The sequence below is a fragment of the Oncorhynchus mykiss genome, chromosome 8, assembly GCF_013265735.2.
Source record: "Oncorhynchus mykiss isolate Arlee chromosome 8, USDA_OmykA_1.1, whole genome shotgun sequence".
Classification (NCBI taxonomy): domain Eukaryota; kingdom Metazoa; phylum Chordata; class Actinopteri; order Salmoniformes; family Salmonidae; genus Oncorhynchus; species Oncorhynchus mykiss.
In genome coordinates, this window is record NC_048572.1 from 69,046,206 (window position 1) to 69,067,244 (window position 21,039).

At 43.6% G+C, this 21,039-nt stretch overlaps 1 protein-coding gene across 2 annotated transcripts in view; it reads left to right on the forward strand.

The window, feature by feature from the left end:
• Nucleotides 1-205: 205 nt before the first annotated feature.
• The window catches only part of LOC110530428 (tensin-3), a 70,585-nt gene continuing 49,751 nt past the window's right edge, over nt 206-21,039 (forward strand). The window contains exons 1-7 of one of the 2 annotated variants that reach the window (XM_036986060.1): nt 206-308; nt 12,533-12,703; nt 13,158-13,208; nt 13,541-13,663; nt 14,885-14,949; nt 16,619-16,702; nt 17,429-17,541. In XM_036986060.1, the coding sequence (XP_036841955.1) occupies nt 12,554-12,703; nt 13,158-13,208; nt 13,541-13,663; nt 14,885-14,949; nt 16,619-16,702; nt 17,429-17,541 (586 nt within the window). In that variant the 5' untranslated portion in view covers nt 206-308; nt 12,533-12,553. Of the gene's footprint in view, nt 309-2,503; nt 2,944-12,532; nt 12,704-13,157; nt 13,209-13,540; nt 13,664-14,884; nt 14,950-16,618; nt 16,703-17,428; nt 17,542-21,039 lie in introns of those variants that run through there. The other variant, XM_036986059.1, reaches the window with a different exon arrangement.

The following is a 21,039-nucleotide window of genomic DNA, read 5'->3' on the forward strand; positions in this document are numbered from 1 at the left end:
TATAATGAAAATGTACACAATCCTTTCATAAGATGATATACTAACAGGAAGCTGTTTTAGATGACAACAACCCAGAAATGTCCGTGTGTGTGTAGGCTGGTGATATGAGGACTGTTTTTTTAGAACAATGGCAGGCTTTATTTTGGACAGAGTCAATCATTAGCTGGTCACTCCTTCAGTAACCAAGGTTCGCCACTCACAAAGTGCTGTTATGTAAGCCAGATTCCACTGTCCTCAGGTCAGCTACCAAAGAACTGAATCATCTCCAACATGCCACGGGTCATTGTAACACTGCTACACAACAGGAGGTACAGTTAAGTGAATTTCAATAGTGTTCAAAATGTGTTCTTCTGAAACCCTGTGGCGACTGCAACCTACTCTATAGAGATGAACTGTCATTACAATGTATTCATTGTAAGTTTCGGGTTATGCACTCTCTTCCACGTCAACATGTCACACGTCCTGGGGGTTGGTATAGCTGTTGTTGCCAATAGTTACTGTAGGTCTATGTACTTACATTTTGTCTGTTGTCTTACTTGCATTTAATGTGGTGCCAGTGGTTGGTATTACTGTAACCCACTTCCGTTCTTCATGTGCCGTCTTGACTTGGCTTCATTCTAGATAATATGCCAAATATTCATAGAAAAATAAACAGTTCCGATGGATAAACATTATAATGATCATATGGGTGTATTTTAGACTGATCTATAGATGAAAATACATATAAAACAAACACAATAAACCAAACACAAACAAATATTGCTGCATAGGGAATACCTCTCATCTGATACTTACTATACATCTATTGACAGATGACAATCAATAGTCAATTATATATTTTGATGGTGGTCCCATCTTTATTCATTTTTACCAGCTGTATATGGTGTATATACTGTACATTATAATGAGCGTGAAAGTCACCCTTGTAAGAGCTACACTATATATACAAAAGTATGTGGACAACCCTTCAAATTAGGGGATTCTGCTATTTCAGCCACACACGTTTCTGACAGGTGTATAAAATCGAGCACACAGCCATGCAATCTCCATAGACTGACATTGGCAGTAGAATGGCCTTACTGAAGAACTCAGAGACTTTCAACGTGGCACTTGTCATAGGATGCCACCTTTCCAACAAGTCAGTTTGTCACATTTCTACCCTGCTAGAGCTGCCCCGGTAAGTGCTGTTATTGTGAAGTGGAAATGTTTAGGAGCAACAACGGCTCAGCCGCAAAGTGGTACACCACACAAGCTCACACAACGGGACCGCCGAGTGCTGAAGCGTGTCGCGTGTAAATATCGTCTGTCCTCGGTTGCAACACTCACTACTGAGTTATGAACGGCCTCTGGAAGCAACGTCAGCACAAGAACTGTTTGTTGGGAACTTCATGAAATTGATTTCCTTGGCCGAGCAGCCACACACAAGCCTAAGATCACCATGCGCAATGACGTCGGCTGGAGTAGTGTAAAGCTCAAAGCAGAAGCAGTAGAAACACGTTCTCTGGAGTGGTGAATCACGCTTCACCATCTGGCAGTCCGACAGACGAATCTGGGTTTGGCGGATGCTAGGAGAACACTACCTGTCCCAATGCATGGTGCCAACTGTAAAGTTTGGTGGAGGAGGAATAATGGTCTATGACTGTTTTTCATGGTTCGGCCTAGTCCCCTTAGTTCCAGGAAAGGGAAATCTTAACACTACAGCATACATACATTCTAGACGATTCTGCGCTTCCAACTTTGTGGCAACAGTTTGGGGAAGGCCCTTTCCTGTTTCAGCATGACAGTGCCTCCACGACGCGAGGTCCATACAGAAATGGTTTGTTGAGATTGGTGTGGAAGAACTTGACTGGCCTGCACAGAGCTCTGACCTCAACACTATTCGCCCAGCATCAGTGGACCGAACTAATGCTCTTGTGGCTGAATGGAAGCAAATCCCAGAAGAGTGGAGGCTGTTGTAGCAGCAAAGGGGGGACCAACTCCATTTTAATGCCCATGATTTTGGAATGAGATGTTTGACAAGAAGGTGTCCACATACTTTTGGTCATGTTGTGCATTTCCTTGAGGGCTCCAGACACTTCAACAAATGGCTCAACTAAGCGGAATAGATTTCAATGATTTTTGTTTAACCAGCTGATCAAATGTTCAGTATAATGTGCCCCCCTGTTCCATCACCCCCACCCACCCCCCTGTAAACTCTCTCTGTGTGTGTGTGTGTGTGTGTGTGTGTGTGTGTGTGTGTGTGTGTGTGTGCGTGTGTTTGTGTGTTTGTTTTTGTGTTTGTGTGTGTGTGTGTGTGTGTGTGTGTGCGTGTGCGTGTGCGTGTGTGTGTGTCCATCCACTGGCCAGCTCTGGCAAAAACTGAAGCAGACATGGAGGCAGTATGAGAATGTGTGTGAGTGAGAGAGAGGTGGAGTGGGTGGAAAGGGAGGAGGGAGGGAGAGTGGAAGAGGGAGGGATCAGCGAGGGAGGCAGCCCCAGCCCAGCCACAGTGGGAGGACTATCCCATGCCAGGACTTGTGTCTGCGGCAGCACCTAGCAGCCTTCACTGACTGAAGGAAGTGTGTTGGGGGTTGAGTGGAGCAGAGCAGTGCAGCAGTTCAGGAACAGAGTAGGGCTTCCATTTTAACAAGGCCAACAGAAGCCAACAGCCAGTAGTAGGATTCAGCTGCAACAGCCTGGGAGGGAGCAGCAGTGGGGGCGGCAAAGCCGGACAAAGTGAGCTCACAGAAGTGCCTCTGATCACCCTGCAACCGCATTCCAGCACAGGAGAATGAGCCAGTCAGCCTCCTCTAAGCCTGTGTGACGGGACCTAAACTAAACCTCATCTTCTCTTCTCTTCTTTGCCTGGACATTATCACCCTCCTCTTTTTCAGCAGTGTCTGACTGACAAGGGATTTCAAAGGAAGAAAGAGAATAAAAGTTCCTACTTTCAGTTTTGAAACGGTAAGGTTTGGAGTTTTAAGTAGTTTGTAGTGTTTTACTTGCAGGGGAGATGGTTTTTGTGTTGTGCTAGTACTTCAAATCAGTTCTTGAGTAGTTTCATGCAGTCTGGTGATGTTATCAATGCTTCTCTCTTTATCCTGTGGTTCAAGCACATTTCATTCAGTGGAATTCATTCAAAATATAAAATGGGGGCATTGCTTAGTCTTTATTTACTTTGGCTCTGTGCCCTGCTTGTGAGTGTGTGTGTGTGTGTGTGTGTGTGTGTGTGTGTGTGTCAGCGAGGGGGGGGGGGGACCATGCGGAATTCTGACGAGAGAGAAGGGGGTCATTCAAACTCAACGTGCAGTGTGGGTGTGATTTCTTTGAATGATACAGTGAGTGTTGTTAATTAAAAAAAACATGATCTCTTCATCAAGCTTTGGCTGCAGCTTTTCACACAGTGAGAGAATCGCGCCACTGTGAATGTCCTACTGGTTAAGCTTTCTTTTGTATTGGTTTGGTACTCCATGATAGTTGGGGCTTTGCTGTGCTGGAGACCTTTCAGAGCTAGCATAGTCCTCAATGAGTCTGCAGCATTTCCTTTTTCATTTCATTTTTTACTACATTTGTTGAATGGCTGGTCTGCTGGGAGGAAGACAAGATGGAAAGAGAAAGAGAGATATACATATTCTTCAAGCCACAGCTGCTGCGTGGTATTCCAGGCCTCAGGGCTGCACTTTTTAGGCAGCCATTGTTGATGACATGTACAAGAGTCCCTCTTACCTCACATTGGCTACACCCTCCTCCTTACCTGTCTAGATATCTCCATTTCTCTCCTTCCTGTAGCTATCTATCTTTAAAACAAACAGAAGAAAAGCTCTACTGCACCATGAACACACACATAAGAACACACACATACAGATAATGTTTAACTATCAATAGGAACTGTGAGACAAGTGTAGAAAGAACACAGAAAACATGGGAGTTCAATTCTCTTCTCTGTCTCTCTCTCTCCTTTGATAAAAGAGAGATTACAAAGAGCTAGCTGAGAGATGGATGAATAGGACCCTGATAATGTGGTTTGGAAGAAGGCTAGTGAGTGTGTACAGTAAGCTAAGTAGAAAAAGGCATTCGGTTCTTCACAGGGCAGGGACTGACTGTAGGGCTGAGGGCTGCTGGGGCAGTATAGTGTCACAGAAAGGAGCAGCTAGCCGCACAGCACACATATGTAAGCCATTAGCCAGAGTGAAGAGAGGGAGAGCAATGAGAGAGAGAGAGAAAACGGGAGGGTAATCCATTTTGGAACGCATTCCTCTATGACCTTGGGAACGAAGGTGGTAATTAGGTGGTGCTTTAGGAGGCTGGTGGGTGCTGCTGCTGCACACAGATTCAGCCAGAGGCAGGGAAGCAGCTCGCTTTCATTTCCCTTCAAAACATCCTGTGAAAATGAGACACAACTATATGTTTGAGTTCCAGAATTGCTAAATAAACAGCATTAAAAAGATCCCCTTTTCTCCAGTTCCCCCTCCTGCTGCTTTCCCCCCTACAGATTCCACCGTTTTGTTTATTTCGGCCCTTCGGTGTTGAATGGGCCTCAAAGCCACAGCGTAAATGCATCGAGCGAGACAGGAAACAGGCAGAACAAACTATGGCCTCTTCTCCCCAAAGCCACTTCATCCATCCAGCCTATGATGTTGTTGTGGGAGATGTTATCCTCCCTGACTGTTTAAAGTGTGCTGCTGCTGCTGCTTCCATTCATGCCAGGTATAAGAGCATGCATGGTGCTCTGTCCGACTGACTGATGGGAATTAGGGTGGGTTATTAGATGGTGTCCAGATTGGAATGCTAAATACCTTCAGGAGCCCACAGTCTATGCAAACTAGCAGTAGCACTGAGAGGCGATATACCGCACCACAAGCAAAGAACATGCAGTGTTGAGGTGAAGAGTTGAACCTCAGCCATACAAAACGAAAGCGCAGGCTCAGCTATTCCAACCTTCCATATTGTGTGTGTACACTCCCTGGAAAATAGAGTTGGACAAGAAAGACACAAAGACAACATTGGAAACAATATAAGAATTCCAATGCTCCATTGAATATATGCTTGTTTGCAGAGGCCTTAACTCTGTGACCCAAAGCCAGCGGAGATCCTACTAGTACTAAAAGGTGAAATGACGGGTTGCAAATTACATATGACAAGGGCCTATTAAAAAAAATCCACCTTTACAGTCTCCCCATAAGCAGCCGGACTTCCTGAAACGTTAAAAAACATGTTTGGTGTGGCTGAGGGTCGAAGATGAATGTTTCCCTGGCTGCCGAACCAAGCACACTGACTCCCAGAGAGACAGTAGGCTATGTGTGGCTGGTTTTTACATTGGTCCACAGCACAGCCAAGTCCTCCCATGCTGGGCTGTACTGAGCCATATCCTCCCTTGCAGAAATATCAAATTTGGTTTGCTTAGCTTTCATCCTTCATTCCACTATTCATAAATGGAAGTATGGCACATTCGACTTGTTAATACCATATTAACTTTAGGTCCTGGTGGAGAGGCTGACTCTACTTTATTGACAATGTTTGGTTCAGAGAGAACTGGGAGGTTTCTTTTCTGGAGTGTTAAGTTGGTGGAGATCCGTCTGCTCTCCTTTTCACCACTGGAACATATTTTGCTTTAATGTGACCAATGGTGAATTCTCAACTAACCCAATAATGGACTGCACTGCCACAAACTGGCAGTCATGAACCAAGGCCAGCCAATAGGAACACTTCTAAATTTGATGTTTTGAGTCATGGAATGGAACTTACCACGAGCCAGCCAAGGGGTGATTGTTGGCCATCACATGTTGGCAATATATCCTAAGAAAGTAATAGTGTGGTGAACCTACATCCAATAAGGAATATTGGCTACTCCTGAGCAGTCAAATGATTGAGTAGACGGTGCCTATTTGTTGCCAACTACTATCCCATTGATCTTTAAATCATGGACTTTGTTCACTACATTCTTTCCCTGTTCAATACCTCCCGTATTTATTGACTGATCTACTGGTCCATTGAAATATGCCTAATTTAGTAAGACATGGCTATTATTGTAGTTATTGATCTGGTTTCTGGCCAGACACTGCTGGTGAAATAGTACCTGCTTGGTAAGTCAGGACATATGAATGATATTTACCAATAAAACAATGATTAGGACTTCTAAAGATGGCCAGCTGTGGTAGTAAGCACTGTGGACTGTATGGCTGCAGAGTGAGTTTTATCCCCTCCGTGTGGCTTTAGACACTGTCTTTAAAGGATTACACTGCTTCCCTCACCTTAAGCTGTTTCATGTGCTGCTCCTTTTCCCTCTACACCAAGGACTCCCTCTCTCGGTTTTTCCATTCCTTTAACAGCCATAGTTTATGCTTGTTTCACTTCTCTTGAGTTTCATCCACATCTAATGCTTAATTTCAATATCCATCCAAATATATGGTGTTTTTTAACAAATCACTCTCACAGTCACACATACACACAGTCTCCACTCCATCATGATCACCCGAATGTGCCTTTCGTGAAAAACGTAACTGAGGATTCTGAAGACGTGTAGCAACCGGACTAACAACATACAAACAAAACTTGGATGTCTTAATTGGACTTTGTTGCTGTCGTCCAATCCTATGATCCCAATTGGATGACTTTATTATTTGTGACAGGCCAGAATGCTGAGTTTTTGTCAACCGTTGTCACCGACATGTGCTAAAAAATGAAAACAACCATGATGTCACTGTTCACATGATTGGGCCACGTTTCCATCCTCTGAGGCTGACCAACATTGATTACTAGTTGGTGGATTTTATCCTCAGCATATCAACAGCGCTCAGTGTTTCCTCTACGTAGGCTGTCACTGTGAATAAGAATTTGTTCTTAACTGACTTGCCTAATTAAATAAAGGTTCAATTTCCCTGCAATTTAAGATGGAATATTCCATGCAGTGTCAACTACAGCCAGGTGAGAGGTGTAGTTTCCAGGACTGATCAGGGCTGTGTTTCAATAATCTGAGGTGGTACCTCTCTTCGCCTCAGACCTCTCCTTCATGATGACTGAAAGAAAGGAAACCATTGGAGACTATTGAGACGCAGTCCCAGGCCTCACAGTGCCGAGTGATCTATATACAGCTAAGCCTCGCTGACAGCGCCCACGCACCACAGCCCAGCCAGCATTTACCCATACCTCCAGGGGCTGTGTCAGCCAGGGGTTCCAAAGTAGACACACCTAAATCCCCTAGAATCCTTACCTACACTAGTATACCTGTTTCAGCTTGTTCTCTATGAAGCCTGCTGCTGGCAACCTACTTTTCAAACACCACTCTGCTTAGCTTAGGCCTACGCCTTCTCATCCGCCATTACTCTACTGTCTACTCCCAGTCATTGTGCCATGGGTGGGCTGTGCTTTCCGATCCTTAGCTCGGCTGCCTGGGATGTTTGTTGTGTTGTGCCCTTGTGGCCGAGCGCCATGCCCTGAACCAGGAACAAAAGCACTCCTTGTAAATTAAAGAGCAATGATCTGTAGTGCATGTTGGGGCAAGTCATTGCTGTTTTCCTGACGTGACTGGTGAGAGACAGAATGGGACTATGGGAGAGAGAGGTTTAGTTGAAAGGAACTACCGCAGTGTAGAGTATGTCTGGATGATTTATATTGATATGTGATTGAGAATAAAATGATGGAGTTTTAGGATTACATGAAATAGATGAGTGGATTTCCCTAACTTGTTTAAAATATCTGTGCTCACATCGAAATGTAGATTTGTCATCAGGTATACTCTGAAATATGTTTTGATGTATATAATAATTTAAAAAAGTAGGATAGTCTTTATAAAATAATTAAACGTCAATATAATGTAGGCCTACCCTCCATAGAGCTTCGTGGGATGAGGAAGACTTTGCCCACATTGATTCTATCAAATACCTTATCAAGGGCCGACTATCAAACACAGACTTTAACCTCAAACAGACTTTCAACTCAAATAGGCTTTAACCTCAGAGTTTTGAATAACTTTATTAAGTACAGTGAAATGTCTTTCCATACCCAAAATAAAGTCATCAATATCAATGTAGTTCTAAAAGTAACATAAGGTAGAACAAAAACACACATACAGGGTCAGTTCCAATAGCATATTTACAATGTGCAGGGATACTGGAGTGATAGAGGTAGATACAGTACTGTATGTATAGGGGTAAGTTGACTAGGCATCAAGATATATGGCGTACAGAGTAGCATCAGTGTATATTATGTTTGTGTGTGAGTGTGTGTGCGTGTGTGTAGAGTCAGTATAAATGTTATTTGTGTGAGCAAATTAAGTGTGTATTTGGGTGCATTTGCGTGTGTGTGTTTGTGTGTTATTGTGTTGGAGTGTCAGTGTGCGTGAGTGTGTAGAGTCCTTTGAGTGTGCATAGAGACAGTGCAAAGAAATGTAAAAATACAAGGGTCAAGTCAGGTAGTCCATGTAGCCATTTTGTTCTCTATTTAGCAATCTTATGGCTTGGGGATTGAAGGTAAAGTACTGGAGGTTACCCATCTCCTCTCTCTGAAACTATGCTCTGACACTTTCTTAAACACAGTCCAGTCCAATCTCCCTCTCACCTAGCCCCCTCCGCCACTGAAAACACAACCCTCAAATGTTGGCCAGTCAACCTTTTCATACATTTCTGATAGACAGTGTTTCCTGCAGCTACCGGAGAAAATTGACATACCATGCTATTACACTAACTGCAGACCCTTGTGACACCCCCTACACACACACACACACACACACACACACACACACACACACACACACACACACACACACACACAAACACACACACACACACACACACACACGCGCACACACGGTCCCTTTTCATTCTTCTCCGAGGGGTTTAAGCCCCTGGGTGCAGTAGTCCACGGCCCCCTGGTTTTATGGTCCTGGACCCTTTCTCCAGAGTCCTTCAAAGTGTTTGCCTTTAGCCTGCAGTCACTTCAGACTTGATTACAGTTTTTAACAATCACTTTGGCACTAATTTCAGAACCTTGTGGTCCTTTTTCAAAACTCTAGACACAAAACTCAAAACGGCCATCACTTGTAACACAGGCTGTCCAATGTTAAAAACATTGCATTGTGCATTCACATCGTTAAAGAAACCTTGCACTTGCTGAATCATTGGTTAAAATAACTAATTTTTCATGAAATACCATAGGAACATTCATTTAGATCACCCACACACAAGATACCTATAGTTTCACTGTGTAGTTGTTCGTACAATCATTAAATATTGTAGTACAAAATATGTGATACATGTTTCATTATGCTACTACATGTAAATACATCACTGTAAAATGACTAGTAGAGAGAATACTACAGACACAGTGGAATCACTAAACAAAATATGACATTTATTGATGAAATACAATAAAATCACAACATAGGTTTCTTTGAATCAAAACAAAAATAATTAGCAACAAAAAAATAAAAAACAGTTAAAGGTCAACTGCAGTGTTCCTCACCTGGCTTACTGTAAAACATCACTGCAGTGTTCCCCACCTGGCTTACTGTAAAACATCACTGCAGTGTTCCTCACCTGGCTTACTGTAAAACATCACTGCAGTGTTCCTCACCTGGCTTACTGTAAAACATCACTGCAGTGTTCCTCACCTGGCTTACTGTAAAACATCACTGCAGTGTTCCTCACCTGGTTTACTGTAAAACATCACTGCAGTGTTCCTCACCTGGTTTACTGTAAAACATCACTGCAGTGTTCCTCACCTGGCTTACTGTAAAACATCACTGCAGTGTTCCTCACCTGGCTTACTGTAAAACATCACTGCAGTGTTCCTCACCTGGCTTACTGTAAAACATCACTGCAGTGTTCCTCACCTGGCTTACTGTAAAAAGCAAAACAAAAGATTGATTACTACTTCTATATTTCCATCAACCCTGTCTTGTGGATTTGGCCACAGGTTCTCTTCCACATCACAATGGATGTTTTCATTAGCCAAACATTTTGGGAAGAATCTTCGGGCATGGCGAATCCAGGCCTGACACTGGTCTGCCTTGATGTCATTGCATGCATCATCCATGGCCTGGAGAGGGTGGCTTGTTCGTGAGGGCACCTATCATATACAGCACCTTCCACCTCCATGTGAAGAAAAATTATTAAATCGGGTTAAGGAAAGAAGAGTATGAGGGTAAGCACAGGGTGGTAAATTGTAGATGGGCCTGAAACCATGCTTGCACCATTTGAGCATGGTGGAACCTGACATTATCCCACACAATGACATAGGTCATGCTATCAGCTCTACAGACCTGATTTAGCTCATCAAAGACGGTTACATTCAAACAGCGAATCATGTGGCTGCCTGCAACTCAATATATAGAGTATATAAAGTGGAGAGCTCTAGATGTTGTTCAACCAAACATTAGAACGCGCAAGATGCTTAATCTAAGCAACTTTGACCGTGGTATGATTGTTGATGCCACACATGGTGATTCCAGCATCTCAGAAACAGCTGCCTTCCTGGGATTTTTATGCACTACAGTCTCTAGAGTTTACAGAGAACGGTGCGATAAACAAAACACATTCAGTGAGCGGCAGTTCTGTGGGCAAAACCACCTTGTTCATGAATGAGGTCAGAAGAAAATGTCCAGACTCATTCAAGCTAACAGAAAGGCCACAAACGCTCAAATAACAGCTGTTTAAAACAGTGGTGTGCAGAAGGGCATCTCTTAACGTACAATTCCGTGAATAATTCAGGCTGTTGTGGAGGCAAAAGTACTAGATAGGTGTACCTAATAAAGTGGCCGGTGAGTGTACAGTAATGTCAAATATGAAAATATGGTCTGGAAAAGTGGTACATGTGACCATAGAAACAGTGTCTGATAAAGAATGATGATGAAATATTACATCCATAGATAATGTAGTACAATTGGTTCATGTTCCACGGTAATTGGTGTCAATGGATCTCGTTATCCTGAAACCTTCATGATCTAAACATGGAATATCGTTTGTCAGTTTCCGTAAAACTACGCATTAAGAGTAACGCAACAGTACCTTATCATTTTGAGCAGTTGTATCAATTGATAGTTGGATCATTGTAATGAAATGCATTTTGAAATGGTAATACTTTGATGTTAAGTTGTGTCATTTTGAGCAGGTGATTTAAGTTCAATGAACAAGTGATCTTAGCGTTATGTGTATTGTATCCAAGCAATTAGAAAGAGTGTTAAAGCTTTGAAAAATGTGCATTTTGAATATTAGTTGTGCGTTTGTGTCTAGAGTTTTGAAAAATGACATCAAGGTTCCCGAAAACAGTGCCAAAGTGATTGTAAAAAACTGTAACTGGCACATTCAGACCTTTTCACTGTTGATCACAACAAACAATCAGGTGACCGGACTGAAACACGACATTTCGATTCAATCCCTTTGTCGTTGGGAGTGTGTGGTGTTAGGGTGGGAGCAGAAATACATTCCAAGCTGACTATTTGTGGTCATCCTGTTGGTCTAGATTAGATAGAGGTCAGGCATGCAATAGACTGACACGTAGATATTGAGAGTTTTGTTGTTTCGTAATTCTAGCTCTACACAGCCATGCCAAAGCTATGCCTCTGTGGTAACTAACGTGAAATCAATACTGATCTGTATGTGTGTTGTGAATTTATGAAATGTCTTTCTGTTTGATTCCTTACTTTGATTCTCGTTGTTACTGAGATTATAAAACTGATAGAATGACCTACAAATAGAACATGATAATGATGTGAAAATGATTCCTAGAAGAATTCACGCTGGGATTTGTATTGTGGTATTTTGGATGGATTGTCTTCGTAGGGGCGCCAGTTAACTGCCTGCCTGTTGTTTAAAGAATCACTTCCCTATTTCCCAGCTGACAGGAAAGACAGAGCACTAGGCCAAAACACAGATCACAGATGGATAGATAAGAGATGTGTGGATGAGTAGGGGAAGCCTCTCTCTCCCGCTCTCTTTCTCTCTCCCCAGCAGCTACACAGGAAGTTCATGACCATGAGGTCACAGGAACAAGCCATATTTCAGGACTACACAGCACATGACTGGTTTAAACTGGAAGACAACAGAGTTTTCATGTTTTTTTGTTGTTTCATTGTTGCTGTCTGTCTTGTTTTTACTGTGCGAACTTGAGAATGATCAGTTGGTGACTATTTCCTTGTTTTCATATTCAAAAGCAGTTACTTTTTCCATGGAGTAAATGGAAATTAGGAATACAACTAAAGTGAACATAGAAGTGGAAATAGTGTTTCATCATCATCTGCAGTAACCTATCATGAGGCATAATGGCAGTCAGTGTGGCACCTGTGCAGACAGACAGTTAAATGTAAACATACGTCCTCCTTTGTCATACAATCTACAGTAGGCCTGTGTTCCTATTGTAAAGGTATCAGTGGGGTGGCAGAGCACAATGGCTGACACCAAGGACTTTGCTCATCAAACATTGACTAGAGTGAAAACATGCATCCTGTCAATGGGCAGAGGAAAGTGTGTTGCAGGCCCTGAGGCATCTCTCTCTCTCTCTCTCTCTCTCTCTCTCTCTCTCTCTCTCTCTCTCTCTCTCCTTCCCTCCCTCCCAACAGGAAGAAGACCCAGATGTGAGAATGGATGAGGGATACGAACTTGACCTGACCTACGTGACTGAGCGCATCATTGCCGTGTCCTTCCCTCGGACATGCTCAGAAGAGATCTACCTCCACAACCTGAAGGATGTCACACGGATGCTCAAGTCCAAGCACGCAGATAACTACCTGGTCAGTTAACACTACTCTCGTGCATGTGTCTCACACCATTCTTCATCTCACTTGTAGTGCATAGACTATTGAGATACAGTACCTAGTCCTTTCTGTCTTATCTGACATCTTGTGGCAGACATCAGATTTCTATCAGAGTGAGATCATTAAAGTTTATCTAAAGTTTGCTTTGTTTATTTGGTTTAAAGTGTGACTGTTATTCACCCTATGTCATTGTCTCATTGGCACATTTTGTGGTTTCTAGAGAAGTGATGTTGACAGGACAAGAGCCTACTTTAACCTCAGCTCAACCATTTAGTGTGGAGTGCTGTGAAGCTTTCTTTAGTTCATATGGGAAAGAGGAAGTGAAAACGGTTGAAACAGTTACTTTTTAATAAGATAGTTATAAAAGGCATATAATAAAATTGCAACATAAATGTATGTATTCATGCGTACATATCTTTTTTCTTTCTAGATTATCAACCTGTCGGAGAAGAGACATGATCTCTCTAAAATGAACCCTAAGGTAAAGCAACCATACTGTCTTTTTCCAAATGTGCAACATAAACAAAACATAGGGCAAGACACGAGGTGCTGAAGAGATACAGGTATCAACAAGCTGCAGAATGACTCGGCTGTATTTGCTATAGCTAAATCAATGGATATAAGTGGCAACATGGATCTCAACCGTATATGTTTGAACAACTGTCTAACGAGATAACCCTAGGATTTAGAAAGGCTGTCTCTAGGATTTCTGGAGACTCTGTGCGTGCTAAATAGATTGTTTAGGTTGTATAGAGGTTTTATTGATTAGAACTATCTATAACAGAGTGTGTGTGACTTACCTTGTGTTTGCAGACTCTGGACACGGGCTGGCCTGACCTGCATGCCCCTCCTCTGGATAAGATCTGTACAATTTGTAAGGCCATGGAAGGCTGGCTCAACGCTGACCCTCTGCACGTGGTGGTCATACACTGCAGGGTGAGCAGCATCCTCATCACTCTGTCATCACCCTCTCATCATCTCTCAGTTATTTTCTTCTGGCCAAAGAACTTTTTTAAAATTCTGTTAACTCATACCCAAATAATGTTGTTGACTTGTCTAATACTATTTGTGGTCAAAGCATACATTTGAGAAAAAAACACTGATCAAACAGACCATTTCCAAATGTTTTGCTATTTCCTCATGCTGCTGAGGAAATAGCAAGCATGTACAATCAGCTGTGAACTCGCATTAATATTTTTAATGACCGGTATACGCCCACACCATTCTATAGTTGGGGTATGCCCACACCATTCTATAGTTGGGGTATGCCCACACCATTCTATAGTTGGGGTATGCCCACTCCATTCTATATTTGGGGTATGCCCACTCCATTCTATAGTTGGGGTATGCCCACACCATTCTATAGTTGGGGTATGCCCACACCATTCTATAGTTGGGGTATGCCCACACCATTCTATAGTTGGGGTATGCCCACTCCATTCTATAGTTGGGGTATGCCCACACCATTCTATAGTTGGGGTATGCCTACACCATTCTATAGTTGGGGTATGCCCACACAATTCTATAGTTGGGGTATGCCCACTCCATTCTATAGTTTGGGTATGCCCACACCATTCTATAGTTGGGGTATGCCCACTCCATTCTATAGTTGGGGTATGCCCACACCATTCTATAGTTGGGGTATGCCCACACCATTCTATAGTTGGGGTATGCCCACTCCATTCTATAGTTTGGGTATGCCCACACCATTCTATAGTTGGGGTATGCCCACTCCATTCTATAGTTGGGGTATGCCCACACCATTCTATAGTTGGGGTATGCCCACACCATTCTATAGTTGGGGTATTCCCACACCATTCTATAGTTGGGGTATGCCCACACCATTCTATATTTGGGGTATGCCCACTCCATTCTATAGTTGGGGTATGCCCACACCATTCTATAGTTGGGGTATGCCCACACCATTCTATAGTTGGGGTATGCCCACACCATTCCAACACAGGGAGAATTCAGCAGAAGGTACTACCGGTTGGCGCGTGGGGTCATGGTAATGGTTCTGTGGAGTAAAAAAATGTTTTTATTGTTTATTTATAATCACTAATAACACTACCTGTTACTGTTGCAAATGATTATGCCTAAGCATTGACACACAAATATGAATTAATTTGACATCTTGTCTCTTGTCTTGTATTTCAGGGTGGGAAAAGCAGAATTGGAGTGGTCATCTCATCGTTTGTGATTTTCACTGACATATCTGCCAGGTAACTGCTGCAAAAAAATGGCATCTCACGTAGCTTTTTATCAATATTTTCATTTACTGAGGTTTAGCATTGTGAAATATGACTTCACTCTAACCAAAATATCTGACCTCAGGAGAGAGTGAGTAGCACTGATTGAATGTTTGGGTCCAAACTCCTTGTCAACTCCAACCAAATGTCTCAGATAAATATAGGCCTAGAAACAAAGATAATCTATTTCACTGTCTGACCACTACTGGTCCACTCAGCCCTTTCACTGAATCCCACAGTCATTCAGAACGTGAGTCAAACAATCAATACTTATGGTTGTGGGATCAAAGGCAAGCTACAAGTCATGAGTCACGCTTACAGAATTACACACTCTAAATCAACATGGACAATACTAGACAGTCATGACAGTCAGCTTATGACAGAAACTGACGTTTATCACAAAGGTCAATGTAATTTTCTCTGAATGGACCTGGAAATTAATTTAGCAATTAAATATGAGTTTCAGTAAGGCACTTGAGTAGAAAATAATTTCCCCTCAAGCGCATGCAGTTCCTCTAAGTGGATAAAGTTACACAAACAAAGATGAAAGTAATTTACACTCTGAAAGGATATCCAGATCAGCTGCAACTCAGCTAATCCCTAAAGTCAAGAACCGTCTGCAAACATTTAGCGAGAAAGTGGTTCATAAGGTGAAGGGAAGTGCTGTGTGTGTTTGTGTGTGTATGTGTGTGTCTTATGGAGATCCTTTGTGCAAACAGCCCCCGTGTGATATGGGTACACATTGGCCCAGGCCTGGCTGGAGAGGGGAGAGAGAGACTGATAAAGAGGGAAGGGGAAAGAGAGAGCAGAACAGAAAAAGAGTGAGGACGGTGAGGGAAGGAAAGAAAGTGAGGGAGAGGGAGAGAGAGGCAGAGAAAGGCAGGGAGATTTAGAGGGAGATATATGGTGGGAGAGGGAGAGAGAGGCAGAGAGAGGCAGGGAGATTTAGAGGGAGATATATGGTGGGAGAGGGAGAGAGAGGCAGAGAAAGGCAGGGAGATTTAGAGGGAGATATATGGTGGGAGAGGGAGAGAGAGGCAGAGAGAGGCAGGGAGATTTAGAGGGAGATATATGGTGGGAGAGGGAGAGAGATGGAGAGACAGATGAGGAAGAGAAAAAAAGACAGAGAAAGAGACCTCTAGTGAAAAGCCTCCAGCGCCGGTTGGTACAGCAGTAACTGGGTACACACTCTGACCTCTTTCTCCTCTCCTCCTCTCCTTTTTGTTTACTCTGGATTGTCTTCCTGTCTGGTTACTTTCTCTCTTCATCCCTGTCAGTGTGTGCATGCTCACATTTGTGTGTGTGCGCATGTGTGTGTGCGTGTGCATGAGTGCGTGTCAGAGAGAAACAGAATATGTATTGAATAAGTGCCAATGTTTGTTTACAGTGTGAGTACCTCCACTCTGTCAGCCAGGAGGGTCTCTGGTATAGGCTGACGACTTACGCTCAGTTCAGTTTAGTTCACTGTTTCCTTTTTTAAAACTAAAGGTCTTAACTAAAGCTTACTTACCATCATTGTCAGGAGTGTTTACCCTGTCAGTGCTTAAGCCTAAACAGTAGAGTAAGTCAGTGTTTAAGCCTAAACAGGAGGAGGGTAAGTCAGTGTTTAAGCCTAAACCATGTCTGTGTCTGTCTCACATAGTGCTGATCAGGCCTTGGACCGCTTTGCAATGAGGAAGTACTATGACGACAAGGTCTCAGCATTGATGACACCTTCTCAGAAAAGGTATGGCCTCTTCTCAGGCACAATATTAATCTATTCTCTAGTACTGAGGAAATGCTCATTGTGTGATGTGGATGGTGAGGTAAAGGTGTTTCCCCACACCCTCCTTCATATGCCTCCATATCCCTTTACACACACACACACACACACACACACACACACACACACACACACACACACACACACACACACACACACACACACACACACACACACACACACACACACACACACACACACACACACACACAGGTCTATACACACCCCTTTCTGCCCATGTTAGAGCAAGTTCAGGTCCCAGTCCCACCAAGACCAATATAAAACCTATTGCATGTCTTTGTCTTGTTTGTCCATTCCCATAGAAAAGGGCCTGTGATAGTCGCTCCATTGTGTGTAATTGAAACAGAATGGGATCCTGTGGTGACCTGGTGCAATCTAATCTTGCTGCATCACACTGATTCCCTGTGACTCAGTCATGCTGTGGGCGCCTCATAAAGAATATTCCCATCACAAACACACAGGCTCAATGCATCTCAGAGCGGTCCTTTTCCCATATGTGCTTCAGTAACTGGGTTGCAATTGTCATGGATGGACTTATCCATTGATGTCAGGGTTGTAAGTGATCTGTTGTTGTCCACTGTAACCTATATGCAAAGGGGTTTAGTTAGTGAGGATCATCTAGCTAGCTATTGTGTGGATTACTATATCTCTTCTATTCTTTCATGCCAGGTATGTTTGGATCCTGAACAGTCTCCTGAGTGGGTCGATGAAAATGAATGCTTCTCCACTGTTCCTGCATTGCATCATTCTTCATGGGATACCCAACTTCAACCCTGCAGGAGGTAACTGAAAACACTCTTTTGTTCACCTATTGGCCGACTAGGAGATACAAATGCAAATATTCCACTCAGTCAATACAGATGTAGGATCTTAATTTGATCACTATGTTGTAGAAAACGTTCCTACAAAGCAGGACATTCGAAACATGTAGTGTATCTGAGTTTTAAAACGACTTCTGAAGTTTGTTGTTTTTACTTTGACATTATAGACATGATTTTCCCTTTCAAAAAATATATTAACCCCTACAAAAATGTCCATTCATTATAATCCACATAATAATTAACATTTCCTGTTGCTGCAGGATTATTTTCCTGCTGTGGCAAACTGGCTCAAGTTAAAATCCTACATCTGCAGAAGCTAAAAGTCTGACAAATAACTACCAATAAAATCCCTATGAGGCTATCTAGATAGAAGTGGGATTCTCAGAGATCTTGCATGCTAAATGAACCTCTCCTTTCACACGGACTGAAGCACACATGTATACACACACATGCACATATGTAAATACGCACCACAGAATAACTTCTTTATGGTCTGTAGTAAGGGAATCCACGCCCATTTTTTTTTTACATAAACAAATGTTTTTTTTTTAACATATTTCAAATCAACAACAAAGACTTCCCTGAGATGGAACCAGTGACCTAATTTGAGCCGGATACTGACAGAACAGAATCTGGCACCTCTCAAATTTTGACCTTTTTGTTCCGAAACCCATTTGCCAGGGTCAGTTCCTCTCTTGGCATGAAAAATAATTGTCACTGTTTGCAATGTGAAAAATTATAATAAAATCAATCAGAGTTATTTCAATATGCCTTCTCTGTAATTCTCCTGCCACCTAAAACACGTAACACGTAATGTGAAAACGTACCTGATATTCTAAGAATTGATTGGTGTTGGGCCGAACCGGGTTTATGGTTTGCGCAACATTGTAATCTGTATGGACCATTGCTGTGCTGAGAAAGAAGCACACCTGTATCTCTCACAGAACTAGAATGACATTCACTTTCTGTGATCTCTCCCTCTCTCTGCTCTGATAGACACGCGCCTGCAATTCTCATCTCTCCCTCTCTCTGCTCTGATAGACACGCGCCTGCAGTTCTCATCTCTCCCTCTCTCTGCTCTGATAGACACGCGCCTGCAGTTCTCATCTCTCCCCCTCTCTGCTCTGATAGACACGCACCTGCAATTCTCATCTCTACCCCTCTCTGCTCTGATAGACACGCGCCTGCAGTTCTCATCTCTCCCTCTCTCTGCTCTGATAGACACGCGTCTGCAATTGTCATCTCTCCCCCTCTCTGCTCTGAAAGACACGCGCCTGCAATTCTCATCTCTCCCTCTCTCTGCTCTGATAGACACGCGCCTGCAGTTCTCATCTCTCCCTCTCTGCTCTGATAGACACGCGCCTGCAATTCTCATCTCTCCCCCTCTCTGCTCTGATAGACACGCACCTGCAATTCTCATCTCTACCCCTCTCTGCTCTGATAGACACGCGCCTGCAGTTCTCATCTCTCCCTCTCTCTGCTCTGATAGACACGCGTCTGCAATTGTCATCTCTCCCCCTCTCTGCTCTGAAAGACACGCGCCTGCAATTCTCATCTCTCCCTCTCTCTGCTCTGATAGACACGCGCCTGCAGTTCTCATCTCTCCCTCTCTGCTCTGATAGACACGCGCCTGCAATTCTCATCTCTCCCCCTCTCTGCTCTGATAGACACGTGCCTGCAATTCTCATCTCTCCCTCTCTCTGCTCTGATAGACACGCGCCTGCAGTTCTCATCTCTCCCTCTCTCTGCTCTGATAGACACGCGCCTGCAATTCTCATCTCTCCCCCTCTCTGCTCTGATAGACACGCGCCTGCAATTCTCATCTCTCCCTCTCTCTGCTCTGATAGACACGCGCCTGCAGTTCTCATCTCTCCCTCTCTCTGCTCTGATAGACACGCGCCTGCAATTCTCATCTCTCCCCCTCTCTGCTCTGATAGACACGCGCCTGCAATTCTCATCTCTCCCTCTCTCTGCTCTGATAGACACGCGCCTGCAGTTCTCATCTCTCCGTCTCTCTGCTCTGATAGACACGCGCCTGCAATTCTCATCTCTCCCCCTCTCTGCTCTGATAGACACGCGCCTGCAATTCTCATCTCTCCCTCTCTCTGCTCTGATAGACACGCGCCTGCAATTCTCATCTCTCCCTCTCTCTGCTCTGATAGACACGCGCCTGCAGTTCTCATCTCTCCCTCTCTCTGCTCTGATAGACACGCGCCTGCAATTCTCATCTCTCCCTCTCTCTGCTCTGATAGACACGCGCCTGCAGTTCTCATCTCTCCCTCTCTCTGCTCTGATAGACACGCGCCTGCAATTCTCATCTCTACCCCTCTCTGCTCTGATAGACACGCGCCTGCAATTCTCATCTCTCCCTCTCTCTGCTCTGATAGACACGCGCCTGCAATTGTCATCTCTCCCCCTCTCTGCTCTGATAGACACGCGCCTGCAATTCTCATCTCTCCCTCTCTCTGCTCTGATAGACACGCGCCTGCAGTTCTCATCTCTCCCTCTCTCTGCTCTGATAGCCTAGCTGCAGATTGTGTGCAGCCCAATGACAAGGCATGCCTACAGTCTGGAACGTGCGGCAAATCTGTCAGTGAACAGCATGCAGCCAAAACAGGCTTTTTGCAATATTTCAAATAGCCAAACATTGTGGTAAAACACAGGTTTGAAAGCAAATGGATTCTGCTGAAAAGAGAAGAGTATTGTCTGTAGGCTACCAGATATGTGATCAACTTTTAAATAGGCCTATTGAGCGAACAACGTTGTTTTACAAAGTAAAACAAGAGAGACATAGGCTTTTGGCATGAGCGCATCGGCCATCGCCGGTGAGTGAACTAAAATCAAATCAAATTAAAGTTTATTTGTCATATGCACCGAATACAACCGGTGTAGACCTTACAGTGAAATGCTAACTTACAGGCTCTAACCAATAGTGCAAAAAAGGTATTAGGTGAACAATAGGTAAGTGAAGAAATAAAACAACAGTAAAAAGACAGGCTACATACAGTAGCGAGGCTATAAAAGTATCAAGGCTACATACAGACCACGGTTAGACAGGCTGACCGAGGTCGTATGTACATGTAGATATGGTTAAATTGACTATGCATATATGATGACCAGAGAGTAGCAGCAGCGGAAAAGAGGGGTTGGAGGGTGGTGGGTGGTGGGCGGGACACAACAAGATAGATAGCCTGGTTAGCCAATGTGCGGGAGCACTGGTTGGTCGGCCCAAATCAAATCAAATGTTACTGGTCACATACACATGGTTAGCAGATGTTATTGCGAGTGTAGCGAAATGCTTGTAACGCTGCGCATCATTGGGTGAGTCAGTGAAACTGGAAAGCTGTTTTACACTATAATTTTCTCCCCATATTGTACAATATGTGTGTTTCCACACATACAGGCCTGGGCAATTGATGGATTCAAGACCAGGTTGTTTTTATTGATCTCAGATTCTCA